General features: G+C 46.1%; 1 protein-coding gene across 2 annotated transcripts in view; it reads left to right on the plus strand.

The window, feature by feature from the left end:
- The window catches only part of Ankrd44 (ankyrin repeat domain 44), a 266,879-nt gene that overhangs the window by 88,375 nt on the left and 161,232 nt on the right, over positions 1-17,272 (plus strand). For both annotated transcript variants that reach the window (XM_037210410.1, XM_037210411.1), the window contains exon 2: positions 16,516-16,599. In XM_037210410.1, coding sequence (XP_037066305.1) covers positions 16,516-16,599 — 84 coding nt within the window. The remainder of the gene's footprint in view (positions 1-16,515; positions 16,600-17,272) is intronic.

Below are 17,272 nucleotides of genomic sequence, written 5' to 3' on the forward strand. Positions count from 1 at the left end.
TTGCCCCGTCTCCTCACATTCTCCTGGTGCTTGCAGTTTGTCCGTTTGCTATTTCCTTGTTTTATTTTAGCCCTTAGTGTTTAGTGGTATCTCACCAGGGCTTGGATTTGCCTTCTCTGACACCCAGTGACTGATGGACCTTTTCACGTGCTGTTTGTGTGTTCTGGTTATTTAGTAACTTTCTCAGCTCTAACATTTGAGCTATCACTGATAGTGTTATCATGAACAATCTGAAACAAAAATAGTCTGGCCATCTCTTTGAAGTGGAACTTGGGGTCGAAGGTATAACTTTTCCGAGGTGTTTAGAGAGGATCAGACTGTACATCACGTGGATACAGATTGGATATAGATCTGCCACCGAGCGTTCTTAAAGTGCCTATGCAAGAGTTCACTTCATGGGACTCTCTGGGGTGGACCCTGTTTCCTAGGGGATTTTGGTAGGCAATCTCACTTAGCTGTTGGCTAGGTATTTTCTGTATTTATGTCTCGAAAAAAGAGACATTTTAGGACCGTGCACAATTGGCCCACTACTTTGTTGTGACCAGCTCTGAGTACAAGGGTCCTGCTGCTTTCCAGGTTATGGGTGACAGGCCAGTGACCCTGCTGTCCTGCCAGTGTGAGCTTCTCCCACCGAGCTTCTTTCTCCTCATGGGTTCTTTCCTCATAAAATCAGACCTTTTCTCATTCTCACTGTTAGGGAGTTAGTCATTTTGAACCCACATTTTCTAGTGAGGAATCAAGCCATGTGACTTGTCCTCAGCAACCTAATGCCCTAGTGCATGAGGTCAAACAAAAGCTAGGTCTCTAGGTTCTCAGATAATTTTTTTTTTCATTTCCCTCCTGGCCTTGCATCCACAATCTTGATTTGTCATGATTCAAGAAGCAGACCGTTGTCACGCAGTGCCAAATGTACTCTGAGCTAGCTCCAAGTGGGAACAGGCCCCCACATGTCCGGGCAGGCCATTTCCATCACATACTTGGTTTTATTGCCTTTGGCCAAGCCTAGTTCTGTCCCTGGTGCTCGGAAAGCAGCCAAATCCCCCGAGTCAGAACAAGGGGACCGTGATCTTAAAATAACCGTAATGATATCGCACATTTTAAGGTGCTAGAATATTGTACACTGACTGGATAATAATATATGAATTTTGATGTTAAGTAAGTTTAGTATAGCTTCCCAAATCTAGTAAGGACACTGGCAGAGTCTTCTTCCCACCTCTATTAGGGGTAATGTGATGTTGGTGAGGAGAGAGTGTGAAGTCACCAGAGAAGGAGTGACCTCAGTTACGGCCCGTAGGACCATGGGAGGCCTAAGGACCATACCACCCTGATACGAGGTCTTGGATCTCCATCTTTGTGATTGACCCCATGCTGCAGAGGTCAAGGGTAGTCGTGTTTGTTTTGTTTTGTTTTGTTTTAATTCTATCACTAAATAGAAGCAACATCAATTGAACTCAACTTAAACTCATTGTCCTTGTTTTCTGCAGTTGGACTTTCAAACTTGGTGTTCAGCTTAGCATCCTGGAAGTGAGTTTGGTTTCCTAGTGTTTAAAATATGCTCAGAGCCAACTTTGGAATGGTCAGGTAAAAAAAAGAGAGACTCCTAGAAGTCTCTGTGGACCTCTGTCTTTGAGACAACGCGCACAGTACTTCACATACGTTTGTTCAGTTTGTGGAGCTCCTCACAGAGACACCCCCGTTAGTGTCGGCATAATGTGCTCTCAGCATCTACACTGAGCTCTCCAAGTGTACCTGCCAACAATGTGATCGAGTTTAAAGCACGTTATTGAATACGAAGCTAGATGAATTCGGATATGTTATAAACATAATTGTGGCATCGAGGGGAGGCTCAACACTGGGCTAACTGTCCACACCAGCATTTTCATGGAGTTTTTGCTATCAGAAGGACTCAGCTGTGTGTGCTGGCACAGGCCTGTAATCCCAGCACTGGGGAGGTAGAGGCAGAAGGATCAGAAGTTCAAAGCCAGCCTCAGTTACATAACAAGTTTGAGGCCAGCCTGGGCTGTCTACATGAGACTCTGTCTCAAAAACAAACCAGAAAGAAAAAGGAAAGCAGAGGATCCAGTGTTTTGGTTAAATTGTATCCATTTAAGCTTCAGCACTGCCTTCCCCAGGATGTTCATGGTATTTTCTCAATGGACAGGGACCGCGTGAGTGATTGCTCACAGGAGCCTGTGTGAGTATGCACGTGTGTTCACACTACATGCTGTTCGGCAGTGACGAGGGTGAGCCACAGGAAAGATGGGGGTGAAAGACCCGGAGGGTATTCCCCAGCTTGTGCTGCCGAAATCGCGTGTTACATCCTTGTCAGCGCGATGCTGTGGGTGGCTAAGCTTGGCTTCCTTTCTGTCTTTAAGGTGGTGTGTGGAGATGAGGGTCATGTAGGAGGACAGTGCTTGGAAACCCAGGGACTTGGAGAAGGGACACACATGTCGCACACCAGCCCTGTACCATGGCTCCTTCGTCATCCCCAAACACATTCCCCTCGTTAGTGTGCTCTGGCCCATTCTAGGTCTTGTTCCCGTTGCCTCCTCCACAGGCTGACTTCTGTGCTGTCCTGGTCGCCTTCTCCCGCCCCCCCCCCCAACCAGAGAGCGGTCCTGGGATGCTTGCCCAGAGGGGACCTCTCTGAGCGCTCTGCAGTCTGTCTTTGTGCAGAAGGAAGGCTGGCAGCGCTTGCCTCAGGTCTGGAGAACTCTGGAGCACTGTCTTGCACATTTGCGTTGTCTGCATGGGGTAGGCTTATTTCCCCGGGTATGTTTGGCACTCTCTGAAGAGTGGACCATGCCATACATTTCTGTAGTGTATTTTATAAAAATAGCGTGCTGTAGGTACTGAGAAAATGCCTTCAGCTCTGTAACGGTTCTTACCTGGCAGTGCATGGCCAGGCTCTGTTATGATATATCTACATGCAGTGCATGGCCAGGCTATGATGTTATGATCGATCTACACTGCAGAACACTAGGTAGCTATAAAGAAATTAGCTTATCCTGTGGCTAAACTGGAGATAGCCTCAGTATGTTGTTATTCTTACAGATTTCAAGAGAGGGACGCAGTAAAAATCCCATTTTAGTGATAATTTCATATCATATGTATTGGTATTTTTGTGTAAAACAGAAGCATCCAGAAAATTGTCAGAGTACATATATTAGCCTATTATCATCTGTGGTGGGAAAGGTGAAGTTTTTTTCCTTATCTGTTTTTGTATTATTGCAACAAGAAAATTACTTAAGATGTAACTTAGCAAACATGAGAAAAAGAGATGATGCTTGATAGTTTTGTTGCCCCCTTTCTTGGCGTTTTTTCTTCTGGTTTTGAAACTATATGATGCAGGAAGGGGAGGAGACCGAATTTTATCCTCTGATTAAGTTTTGAGTTGGGGACTAAATATAGAGAAAGGTAATACTTTAATTTTTGGTCCTTTAGCTTGCAGCATGAAGATACCCTTCTTTGATATTCAAACCTGGACTGAGCAGGGGATACTCAAACCGACAGCCACCAGGCTGTGTCTTTGTGGTGGTGCTGGAGATGACTAACAGGTTGTGCAGATGTGGGATGTGCTACCATCAGACCCGCAGCAGCTTCCGGTCTCAGAGCTGAGCGTAGTAGATGCAGCTAGCCACTGGCTTTTCCTCCAGCAGAGCAGCTCGAAGCACTCTGCAGCACTCCAGCCACTGAGGGTCTGGCTACCGCGGAGAGCCCTGCACCCTGCAGACAGTGAGTCCTTAGGGCCCCAGCCTGGCTGCCCAAGCTACTCTGAAGGTGTGGGGCGCACATCTACCTGTTAGACCTGCAGACTGGCCGCAGGAAGACCCTGTTTCCTCGCATAGTTGAGGAGGACCCCATCCCCGTGGACCCTGATTCCTTGCATAGTTGAGGAGGACCCTATCCCCATGAACCCTGTTTCCTCGAATAGTTGAGGAGGACCCCATCCTTGTGAACCCCATTTCCTCGAATAGTTGAGGAGGATCCCATCCCCGTGAACTCACACCCAAACTGGTACTGTTGTCTCCTGGCTTGTGACATGTTCCTTCTAATTTATCACACGATCTACTACCAGGGTGATTATTTGGAAACACAACTCTTTTTGTTTTAAGTCAGGGTCTCATGTAGCCCAGGCTGGCCTCAAACTCATCTATGTAGCCAAGGATAACTCTGAACTCCCCATCCTTGGCCTTCACTTTCCAAGTGCTGAGGTTGTAGGTGTGTACTACCATGTCTGGCTCTGACATACAATGCCTTTTTATTTTTTATTAAAACACTTTATTTTTATGTATGTATACGTACTTGTGCCTGCTTGCGTGTATATACGTGATGTTTAGACAGTGTCCGTGGAGGTCAGAAGAGGGTGTCAGACCCCCTGGAACTGGAGGGATAGGCAGCTGTGAGCTGTCTGATGTGGGGGCTGGCATCAAATGTGGGTCCTCCATGAGAGCAGCAATTGCTCCGCCTAAAGCACAGTTCTTAAGTCACCCCACTGCAAAAACAGATGGAGCTCCCCAATTCTTCAGAAGAGAGTCCGGACTTCTCAGCCAGGACCAGAGACCCACTGTGCTCCCCAGTGACTTCTTACCCTCCTTCCTCTCCCTCATGGTCTGTGGAGCGAAACCGTTCGCTCTCTTCCTTCAGCCTGCTCGCCCTCTTCAGAACTCGAAAGGCCGTTCCTTACCCTCTGCCCACCCCCATCTCTGGCCCTCGCCAACCTTCAGGCTTTACATCAAAGGCTGCATCTCGGAGCGGGCCAGACAGTTCCTCAATCCGCTTCATGTACCATTCATTCGAGCTGTGTATACGGCGGGCTTCCTGCTCCATGTTGGGGGTTCTCTCAAGGAAGGGCTGACGATGGTATCTCAGGGTCTGCATTTCCTATGCGTGATACATTTCTCATGCTCAATAAATCATTGTGGGCTAGAACTGAAATGGTTGTCTGAAATGTGCTTGGCTACCATTTAGAAAACATTCCTTATCTGTAGTTGGGTGGATGGTATTTAGGGAAATAAAGTAAATATGAACTGGGCCAGTGTCTTTGAAAGGAAATAAGATATGCCTGTGTGCTTCTGTAAGATTTCCCATTTCCCATAGCAACTGTTTCTCAGCCCCGTAGGCTCCTCTCTCTTCCTGTTGTCTTATCACTTCCTGTGGACATTCATCAATGAATGCCCTTGCCATGATTTTGGCTGGAGGAGCCAAAGGTGGTTCCCAGAAGGCCACCTGGAGGGTTCTTGATCTGAGTTCTTAGAGACGTTCCTGGCTTTGTGGGTAGCAGTGATTGCAGGCAGAGACTGACCCAGGCTGTTGATTTGAAAGTGGTCAGGACACCAAGGTAAGTGATACTAGTTTGCACATGTCCCCAGCCCTCCATCTGTGGAAGACACAGTGAGAGCTGAATGGCGATCTCCCTTCCACAAAACGCTCGTGGAATCCAAAGAGAATCTGCCGACGACGAGGAGGAAGACAGGGCTTAAGAGAAACTAGTTGCAGCTTTCGATGCAAGCTTTGGGAAGGGTTGATGGTGGAAAGACTGGCTGGTTGGTGCTTTCAAAGAATTTAGTTTATAACAGATTTCAGACAAGCTCTGTTTGGAGTTCCCCAGAATCATGATTAACTTAATTTGGCCAAGTCCACATTCTTCAGAGGTGGTGCTTGTAGCCACCCCCTCCCCAGTCAGCAACAGATTGATTCCATCCTGATGAATGCCTTTTTTTTCCCCCTACACGGTGATCTTATTGTTTTTAATGCCACTCAAATTGCCACCAAAATTATAACTGCACATGTGACCATCATGAGGAAAGTCTACCATGATAATAGGTCATTTTATGGCATACAATTTTATAAAGGAACACTGTAAAGCTTATTGTCCTTCTGTGATAAGGGAGATGTGTTAGATATTAACAAGTCATGTTTTAGACCCTCCGATTGAAAACTGCTTTATGTCTCTGAGCAAAGAGATTTTGCTGAGAGTGCTGTAACCCTAACTGTCATCTCTGGACCATGGTTGCATCCCCTCCTCCACCGCCGCAAAGGTCTCTGAAATGGCTTGCCTTGTTACCATGCGAACCGAGGATGCTCTAAAGTACAGTTGTAGAAAGAATGTAACAAAAACAGTTAGGAAATAAAACCTCTAAACAAATTTGTGAAACAGGAAACCCAATCACATGTCATTGTTCTGTTTGCCTCTAAGAATACGCTGATTTAAATGTTCTGTACATACTATTCTCTCGGGTCTGTGTGTTCTTGCTTAAAAGGCTTTAAAGATTGCATGTGTTTATGTGTGTGTGTGTGTGTGTGTGTGTGTGTGTGTGTGTGCGCGCGCGCGTGCACGCGCACACGCGCACGCGCGCCTGTATGTACAAGTGTGCCGTGGTGCATGTGTGAAGGTCAGAGGACAACTCACAGGGGTCAGTTCTCCCCTTCCATCAAGTGGGCTCCAGGGAGGAACAAAGAGCATCAGGCTTCTTGGCGAGCGCCTTTATCCGCGGAGCCATCTCCCCGGCCCCAGCTCTCTTTAAAAGTTCTCTCCCCAACAGCTATTTAATTAACTTAGCTAAGGTTTAGATTTGATCTCCAGCCATTTGAAACTAGACAGAGTGAAGAAGAAAAAAAAAATTCGAGTAGTTGGCAGCAGATCCCGATGAAAATATGGTCCTTGGCAAAGCGTGTCTGCCTTGTTTTGTTTTTCTTTCCTCTTTATGGATGTGGCCTATTTTTGAAATGTTATGATTTCAGTTCGGTGCTCAAGTGACAAGACTGACGGAATAGCTCACACAAGCAGAGGTTCAGAGTCTGGGCATCCATCCCGTGGCGCGGGAGTGCTCTGGAGCTAAAGGAAGTCAACTTGATTTCACCTGGAAACGTTCGTGTCTTGGGGCAGGAGCTCTGGGCTATATATAAAGAGAGAAGGAAAGTAGCCAAGATGCTGAGCCCAGCTTGTCGCCAGGAATAGAGCAAGCATCAGAGAGTTGAAGACCATGGCAGGGGGTTCCACTGAATCCCTGTAGGTCGCACTCGGGAGCCTGTCCCAAAGGAGACCAGAAAGTCCTTCCCTGCGGTGGCTTGAATTGACAGCTGCCGTCCCACTGGGTCTCCGACTCCAGAGTGTCCTCCAGTGAGCAGCACATACCGTGGCCAGAGCACATGCTTGCGAAAGCTCCATGCCTTTCTCTTGCTCAAGACCTGGGTTCCTGTTTGTCCACAGATAGGTGAAAACTCCTTTTGCTGGCACAGTGTTCCCCCAGCCAGTCACTTACTCTTCCGAGAGCTTTCTTCCTAGTCCATCCTTCACGGACTACCTTAAGGCCCCCTTCGTCTTTCTGATGACACGTATCAACACCCGTCTCCCTTCCTCTATCTTGTTTTTCTGACTTTGAGTAAATGTGTTGTAGTGTTTGCTTTTTAAAAAGTAGTTATATTGGAAATAAAACCTTTGAATCTGTATAGAGCTGCTGTGTGGTGTGACTGTCCACACATCGTAGAGACTGTAAAACCTCTGCATCTGTATAGAGCTACTGTGTAGTGTGACTATCCACACATCATAGACACTGTATTCTTCTTTTGTTGTTTCTTATCCTTAGCAGGCCCTTAGGTATTTAATATTTGACTGGGCACAGTGGCTCACACCTATAATCCTAGCATGCAGGAGGACAACTGAGAATTGTAGGCCAGTTTGAGTTACAGAGTAAGTTCCAGGCCACCCTGAGCTATATAGCAAGACCCTGCCTCAAACAAACAAACAAACAAACAAACAAACAAACAAATGAATACCCCCAAGCAGAAACAAAAGTAAAAACAAGATTGGGGGGTATGTGGAAATTGAGGCTGAATGCCTGATCTTAGGCTGTCTGATATGACGTGATAGATATGTCCTATATCATCACCATATGGCATATGAGATGAGGCTCTGAACAGGCAGAATTAGGAAAATATGTTTTCCCTCAGTTTCTCACTAGCATGCAAATTGTTCCCTCACAGATCAAAACAGGGTGGTCATTTCCTTTGTGATCACGTGATCAACTAAAAATATTCTAACTACACATGTGTTTGCTAACGTTCAGTGTTAAGATTAGTTTCCAGTCTTATCAAACAGGCATGAATATATGGCACAGTTTAAAAATTAGCACGGGTTAAATCTACAAAAGAAGGGACTTATTAGTTCATTTTCACACGTGTCCACAATGCTCTTTGCTCGTTGTCATCTGTGCCCGTGACACAGTTTTATCAAGGAGATGATGCACTGTTTTAATAAGTTGCTATTATTTAGTTTTTGTAAGTTAAATTTCATACAGAAGAGCTCTGTGACGTTCTTGAGGCTGCCTGGTGCAACTAAGGTGAATTCAGGTGATTGGATTTCTGCTGTCTCCCAGTCGGAAGAGCCCTTCTGCTTCAGAGATGGTATTGCATGGGTTAGGACCCCAATCTGATGGTTTGCTCTGCAGTTGTTACTACTACTACTACTACTACTACTACTACTACTACTACTACTACTACTACTATTATCTGTACCTGTGCATGGATCAGAGGACAGATTTTGGGAGTCTTTAAGTCATGGATTTCAGAGATCGGACTCAAATTCAGGTCTTCTGGCTTGCCTGGCAAGTTCTTCTTTTTTTTCTTTTTTTTTTTTTTTTTTAACCTGCTCCATCATCTCACTGGCTCTTACTCTATAACTTAAAAGGAAATCTTCTGCGATCCTTTGTCCATCCAGTCTGTAGGATGGACACAATAGGAATCCCTGGTTTCATGGCAGGAACACTAGACATCTGCTTCCTTTGGAGGTGTTGAGTGTATATGCAATTCCTTGAGTGTATCTTGTAAAATGGCTACCGTAAGTTCACCCTACAGATGAGGACACTCTGTTTAGTCCCAGGTCAACCAGCTTTACAGCAGCCATCTTCCTACTGTGGTAATAGAGCGATTAGAGGTCAGGAACATCAGGATTGCCTCAGGGTTCGGTTGAACTGATCTGTGATTTCATCATTTCTTTTTGCCTAACCTCTCCTTTCATGTTTTTCTGAGACTAGTAGCAAAGTTGACATATCTGGACTTCATTTTATCTCGGGTTATCTGTCCTCTGGGGAACATGAGTGGCCTCAGAGAGCAGAGCAGAGGCCGTGGTGGAGCTCGGAAGGCAGAGGATGTGGACATTCCCCAGCTTGCCAATTCATCCTTAAGACCCACTGCCAGGCCACTGCCTCTCTGTTGTTTCATTCTGGAGAGGTTAGGAAATAAATTAACTCCATCCAATTTCTGATTGAGTGTATTTCACTTTTCATTCTGTTTAAGTAGAGGGATTCCTACTATCACTTGGAATTTTTATGCTTTTTCTGCTTCTTTTTGGTAAATAATTAGAAATATTATAAACATTGACTTTGTTACGTGTCCTTGTAGAAACTTTCTCTCTCCCTCCCTTTCTTCCTTCCTGTGTGGTGTGTGTGTGTGTGTGTGTGTGTGTGTGTGTGTATGTGTGTTCACATTTATGTGCATTTGTGTGTGTATGTGTGTGTTCACATTTATGTGCATTTGTGTGTGTGTGTTCACATTTATGTGCATTTGTGTGTGTATGTGCGTGTTCACATTTATGTGCGTTTGTGTGTGTATGTTCACATTTATGTGCGTTTGTGTGTGTATGTATGTGTGTGTGCTCACATTTATGTGCGTTTGTGTGTGTATGTGTGTGTTCACATTTATGTGCGTTTGTGTGTGTGTGTTCACATTTATGTGCGTTTGTGTGTGTATGTGTGTGTGTTCACACTTATGTGCGTTTGTGTGTGTGTGTTCACACTTATGTGTGTTTGTGTGTGTGTGGGCATAGACTGGAGGATGGCATTGCTATCACCCCTCAAACATAGTTCACCCCTTTATTTCTCTGGAGACAAGATCTTAGAACTGGCTAAGTAGGTGAGGCTGGCTCACCCCTGAACCCCAGCACGGCTATAAAAATGGTCTCTCATCAGGCCGTGCTTTTTTTTTTAAAGTGGAGTCTGATGATTGAAATAGTCACTTTACTGCGTCCCCAGCCTTCATTAGTTAATGAATCAATTTAAGAGACAGATACTTGCTGTATCCCATGCTGTCCTGGAACTCATATTCTTCTCCCACTACCTCCCAAGATGACCCAAGTGCCTGGATTGCAGGTGTGAGCCACCGCACCCAGCCAAGAGGCATTTTCCAACACTCTGCCTCACTCCCTAATTAAAAATAATGTTTATGAGGACTAAGTGTATTCTGTCTGGTTCTTACGGCGCTTAAAGAAAACAGCTTTGATTTTTATGATCATCATTACCTTTCTGTGATGGGGTGAACTTCTGACTAAAGATGATCCACAGTCAGGAAGCACTCAGCAGCATCCTTGCTGGACATCACACAGCAGGACCAGCATGAAGAAAACAGCAAGCTTTCTTCATTAAATCAGGTGACTCGAACATATTTTTGTTATCCTTTTGCAAAAAATGCAATTTCTGCCTCATAAGAAAACCAGTTGTTGCTTAGTTAAGTGTTTCTTTTCGGCTTACTCATAGGAGCTTGTTTCTTCGTATGGCCAGATTGTTGCTGTGTTAGCTATTAGGTAATAATAACTTGTTCCCATCCTGTGTTAATGACGCACAGTGCCCAGAATGCTCAAGTATAGACAGATGTTTAGGAACATCACTGCTTCCTCTCGGTTATCTATTGATTCCAGGATCCATTCCTGATTGGAATGCAAGATGCTTGCATGCAAGATGCAGGATGCTTACATTTGGGGTTTAGTTACCCGATCTAGTCAGAGAGAGAGAATCGATGAGTCAGGGATGTGGAGCACAAAGCTAGGACGTCTTCTACATGTGTTTGGATCTGTTAGCCCTGGCTCCAGTGCCTGGTCTCAGCGACACTCTGGCCCTTTACTTCTCATTCAAGGTCTGCTTAGTAACGAGCTTGCAGCCGACCAGGGGGAGGCAAAGTGGGTTTAGCAGAAGTCTCGTTAGTGGTTTCTGTAGCGCACGTGATTTGTTGTTGTTCTGAGGATTGGACCCTCATGCATGTCTGGTAAGTAGTCTACCAGCGGGCTACGGCCCCAGTCCCAAGCTTACCAGTTTTTTTTTTTTTTCTTTTTTTCTGTTAGTTGCTCTGATTGAACCCAAGATGAAATACATTCTCGCAGCCGTCTGGGACTTCATTCTTAAATGGATAGCATGGCTGATGTCATGACTAACATAATTTTAATGGAACTGAGAGAAGAATTGAATCGTGTTTTTCATTTCTGTCCGTGTTGACATGTAGTGTATGTATGTGTTCATGTGTGTACATGTGTGTTTCCAGTGCCCCTAGAGGCCAGAGTTTGACATCCAGTGGCTTCTTTATCACTTTTCACTTTACATTTTTGTTTTATTTTATTTTGAGGCAGGATTTCTCTGTTATGAAGCCCTGGCTGTCTTGGAACTCACTATATAGACCAGGAGGGCCTTGAACTCACAGAGATCCACCTCCTCTGTTTCCTGAGTGCTGGGGTTAAAGGCTTTGCCCTGTCCTCCACCTTGTTTTTTGAGACAGGGTCTCTCCCTGAACCTGGAGCTCATTAATTAAGCGAGGCTGGCTGGCCAGTGACTGTGGATCTGCCTGTCTCTACTGCCCCGCCTCCTGCACTGGGGTTACCGATAGGCCACTGTGCCTAGTTTAACATGAGTCGTTTGGATCTGAACTCAAGTCCTCATGCTCATGTGGCAACTACTTTATCAGCTGAGCCATGTCCTCAGTCCTGTGAATTGTGTTTTCAAATAATGAAAATGACATTTTTTGATCATAGAATTTGTCCCGTTAGCTCTGTCTTTATTTCCTAAAACAGCAGGCTCGTGGCTCAGTAGGAAAGCTGGGTTTAAAAAAAAAAAAATTGTGGGCTGGTGAGATGGCTCAGTGGTTAAGAGCACTGGCTGTTCTTCCAGAGGACCTGAGTTCAATTCCCAGCAACCACATGGTGGCTCACAACCATCTGCAATGAGATCTGGTGCCCTCTTCTGGCATGCAGGCAGAACACTATATACATAATAAATAAGTAAATATTAAAAAAAACAAAAAAAACAAAAAACACTGAAAGTCCCTCAGCCGACACAGACCACCTTGTCCTCAGAACGGCATGTCTATTTCATATACATTTAAAAAAAAAATATTGTTGGATCCTTTTCTTTCTTCATCACCCTTTTTTTGGATGTGTACATTTTGTGTGTGTGTATGTGTGTGTGTGTGTGTGTGTGTGTGTGTGTGTGTGTGTGTGTGTGTGTGTGCGTTTATACTTTTCCTTCTTACTAAGAACTTTCTTAGAAGCTGAAGTGGACCTGTAACTACTCCCCCTTAATTATAGGACCTGCACATTGATAGGAAAACAAATTACTATCTTGCGCCCCCTGGTGGACCTGTAATCCTACTTCAGAGTTGGAGACTACTGTCTTGAAGGTTTTACCTTTAGAAATGAAGGGTTTTTCTGCTTTGTTTTCCAAGGCTTCGAATGAAAAGGAAAGGAAAGGAAAGGAAAGGAAAGGAAAACACTGCACTAGGGTGAAAGAGTTGTGACTAGGGAAAGTGGCTTTCTGCTGGGTCTCTACTTTTCTATGTTTGCTATGGAACTCACAATGGCTGTGAGATACGAGGAGCCCGTGCATCTGCTCTGCTGCCCATATAGGCCAAGTGTGGTCAGCCTGGCAGTCAGTGACCTCTGAATGAGGCAGGCCTCCCTTCTGGGAAAGATGGGATGGATGGAAGTTGAGGACGAGTCCCATCCACTTGGGAAGTGTCCGGCTGCCTTCTGAGTCCACTCCGGGGGCTGCGCAGTATTCACAGTCCATGGCAAGCATTGGTGGTCCACAGCTGCTAAGGTGCAAGGGAAATTCTAGTAATAGTAGTTGAAATGACTGCACTGTCTCTTAAAATTCCCCCTCCCCCCTGTTACCGTTTTTAACAATTTGACCCTTGTTGTGAGTGTGTTTGCTGAATTCTGCACGGCCCAGCCTTAAAGTGCCATGCTTGTACTGAGATGTGCTGGGTTTTAAAAAGAATACAGTAGTTTCTCCTTGTCTGCAGGGTATGTATTCCACGAATCCCAGTGAGTGCCTAAAACAGCGGACGGTACCACACTCAGTGTGTATTATGCTTTTTAATCATGTGCATACACACCTTATGATAACCTTTGATCTATAGGTTAACAGTAACAATCAATAATCAAATAAAGCAGTTACACTGTAATAAAATTGCTGTCACCACTATTGTGCTTTGGGGCCATTGATAAGGGACACTTGAGCACAGCGACAATTGATCTGATAGCTGAGGTGATGCCTGAGTGACTGATGGGCACTTTTGCAGAGAGTGGGAGGCGTCTGTAAGTGAATTAACACGTGTCTCTACGCATGTGTGTCCAAGCACAGATATGGTGCATGTATGCGCGGTTGTGCGTGTGTGGATGTGTGTATTCCACAGCAGCAGAGGAGGACAAAAGGCTCAGCCCTTCCTGTGGAATCCAGGAGACCTGTGTCTGACCTGTGCAGCTCTGAGCAGAGCCGGGCCCAGGGCCGCTGGGAAGCTCGACACACCTCCGTGTGCTTAGAGACAGCTCTGGCGTCCTTCCCTGGCAGCTGCGGCAGGCAGGGAGCCTCTCTTTGGGAACATTCCACTCATGGCTTGGGAGGCTTGCCTCCCTTGAGGAGCCTGAGCACTTAATGAATCCTACAGAGTCTCTGCCTCATGAGTGAGAGGCCCCGCCCGGCCGCCCGCTCGCCTGCTCACCACGTTCCTGTGCGGTGACTGACCACTGGTGCCGGCATGCCTGGGCTGGGCCTGCACCTTAGAATCTGAGCTTGTCAGCTGTTGTTGTGAGACCTCTGTTGATTTATCACGACAATCTTGCCAGACTCTGCCTCTCCATGTTGCCTTATGGCTGTTGTCTGTCGAGTGGCTGTTGTTAGGCAGAAACTCAACCCAACAGTGTGATGGAGCCCGGAAGACAGAGCAGTGTGAAAAGATGAGTGTGATCCCGCCAGAGACTTGGTTAGCAGAGGTAGCAGGAAGGCTTCTGCAGAGCCACCGGCTAAGACTGGACCAGTAGAAAGCTTGTCTTTTTTTTCTAAACCATCTATTTTTGATGTTTAGTGGTTGACAATGTGAAAAACTCTCCCTGTACCTTGGCAGATAGCAGGATTGAGAGATGAGTGGGTAGGAAAGAGGCATGCTTGTCCATTTGCTGACATGACCGGGGAGGGGTTATTCACGGACAGATTCATGGCAGGTGGAAACATTCACCTGCAATTTGATATGTGTTATATGGTGTGTTATCTCAAGGACTCTTGGCATATCTTACTGGTAATGTTTATATTGGTCGACCAAACTAACACTAACCGACATTGAAACCAGCAGGAGAGCTGGGGCGATCCTCAGTGGGTAAAGCATGCCATACGGTGTGAGGACCCGAGTTTGAATCCCCTTGTAAAACCTGGGCATGGTAGCATGCATCTGTAACCCCGGAGGACTGGTGAGGTGGGAGGCAGGGACGAGGGCATCCCCAGGAGCGTGTGGGCTGGCTAGTCTGCCGGGAGCAGCACTGGGCACCAAAGAGACTGTCTCAGTCGAGGTGGGAACGGAGGGCCAACACTCAGGGTTGTCTTCTGACCACCATGTATGCCTACACTCATGTGCATGCACACATCTACACATACACAGATTAAAAAAAAATCCCGAATCTGTAAGAAAGTCTGGGCTACAGAACACTCTGTCTCAAAAAAGCAAATCAAACAAACAAACAAAAAAATCCTATGGCAAAGATGGGGGGGGCGGGGAGGAGAGAAGCGAGAGGAAGGTTCTTAGGGGAGAAATGAGGACTAAGACTTCCACATGAAAGGAGAGATGGAGGTGAGTGAAGCCAGGGGCATCCCTTGAGGTTAGCGTTCACTGCCAGCTTCGAAGAGTTAGATGGTGACTTGTTAAGAATCCAGATTCACGGCCCCCTTCTCTAGATAAACTCAGCCAGAACCCTGAGGAAAGGGGCTCAGGGATCTTATTTAATAAGCATCCCAGGTGATTCTTATACTGAGTCAAACTTGGGACGCCGCTGTCACCCAGTTAGGACTACGACATTCCCAAAAGCCGTAAGTAAATGCCTGTCTGTAGTTTGCCAAGATTTGAAGGTTAGGGGGGAAAGAGGCTGACTATTCCATATGGACACCAAGAAACATTTTCTCCTTTGAAAACATTATTTATGTAGACTCGAATGACCTCAGAGAGCTTCCTCCTCTGAGGGGAGTGGCCAGTGGTGACTCTGCTCACGCCCAGATTCCGCGTGGGAAACGGTCTCCGCCGCGTGCAGCTGGGAAATGGTGGAGCTGGCTGGGAAGCTCTGTCACCTTGTGGGGCAAGCCCAGCCTCAGCCCCTGAGGCACCATTAGCTCTCCTTTATCCCACACTCCACTGGCTTACCAGTTAGCGATGGTTTCTGGCTGGCAGGTTCGATGCATATCTGCCCCTTCACACACCTTCTCTTTAGGATGGAGTGCCCTTCCTCCTCCATCTGTAAACACACACCCAGTTGTTATGGGGTGCCTTCCTCCAAGCTCTTTGGCTACCCCGTCCTTACCCTCCTCATACTCACGGAGCTCACTGCCCCTGCAGCTGGGTCTTTATCACATTTTACAGCTCCTTCTGTTGTGTAAGAGGTTCTCCTTGGTGCCCACCCCTTGTTCTCTAACTAGGCTTTGTTATATCTTGTTTGTGGATGTAACCGTCGTAAAACAGTCAGTGCCTGCCAGCTAAAGCTATGAAAGCACCTGGGAACGACTGCACGGTGTTTTCAAAGGTTGGCCAAGTATTTAGGTCGTAATCTTCCTCCATAAAGGCCCTGTCTTGGAGGTGAGGGCAATCTGGCTGCAGGATCTGTCTGCCATGCCGTTGATAGCTAGGGTTGATTCGGCTGATCTGGCTTGCGAGGTGTGTGTTTCCTTCCTTCCTGTTCTATATGCATCCCTCGCAAAGCTGTGCATTTGGTTGGATGAGGACGTAGGACCAGTCTTCTGTTGAGGGTCCAGGAGTAGCCGTGATCCCCTGCTAGAGCCTCCCAACAAGGTCTCAGGGGCCCTGTGTCCAGTGACTTTCAGAGTTACACTTCAACATTCGCATTGGGAGTGACAAGGTCTAGTCCATAACAGGGGCTGACTATAGAAATCCTGCGTGTGGTCGTATCCTCGTCAGGGACTTTAAGGGTCTATCACAGACGCTTTGAATTGTGGGAGATTTTCTTATTCTACTTTATAGCCCCAAACAGTGACTATGTGATATGGCTTTCAGGTTGTATTGAAGTTATTTCTTTATGATGTAAATCTCTCCTCCAGTAGACTCCTCTGTGAATGTAGCCCGGGTCTTACTTATTTTTGCCTGCTCATTGATAATTCTTCAATAAACTTAGAGGGAACAGATCTCCTTCTTGCTGTCTGCATGTGAATGCAAACCTATATATTAATAACAGTCCTAATTCTCGGTCTCTTATTTTTGCAGCCACCGCTGGTCCAGGCCATCTTCAGTGGTGATCCAGAAGAGATTCGCATGCTCATCCACAAGACCGAAGATGTGAACGCACTGGTAAGAGATGCCATGGCTGAGCGGGTCCTCTTCTGGGGCAAGCAAGGCTCGTTGGCATTTTCTGTGCTGTGGACCTCTGTAGTACAGAGAAGCCTGGGCTGCTTTTTAGACTACTGTTTTAAAAACCCAACACAGTGAAACTCTAGGGTTAGACTAAATCAAGCACATTGAAATAGAGTTGTAGAAATTTAAAGGACCAAGGACTGAAGAAGTTGTCACTCTGTGGGACAGTACTTGCCTAGGACACACAAGGCCTGCGTTGGACCCTCAGCACTATGCAAAAAAGAAAAAAAAAAAACAAATCAAATGTAGGATGCAGTAATATGTATGCTTAAAATGACTTTATTCTAATCGACTCATAAATTAAAGCATCACACAGTAGTTTAAGGAACCATGTAAACACTTCCCCAGATGCAAACCCTATACTTCTCCATGAACTTTTCTGCAGTTAGAAGGACCATTCTGAAGCCTAGGGTATTATATTTCCCCCGTTGGTCACACTCATTCACTTTTCCACCACAGAAAAAGCAAAAACTGTGACTGAGTTGAGTCCAGAAGGAAAAACCCTACTTTATAGCCTATCCGTATACTTCTTAAGACACAGCAACAGATCTGACAGTGGACTCGATATACAGAGTGGCCCGCATCGCATTCCGAGTGACCTGCACCCCTC

This window comes from Peromyscus leucopus, chromosome 13, assembly GCF_004664715.2.
Source record: "Peromyscus leucopus breed LL Stock chromosome 13, UCI_PerLeu_2.1, whole genome shotgun sequence".
NCBI classification, from domain to species: domain Eukaryota; kingdom Metazoa; phylum Chordata; class Mammalia; order Rodentia; family Cricetidae; genus Peromyscus; species Peromyscus leucopus.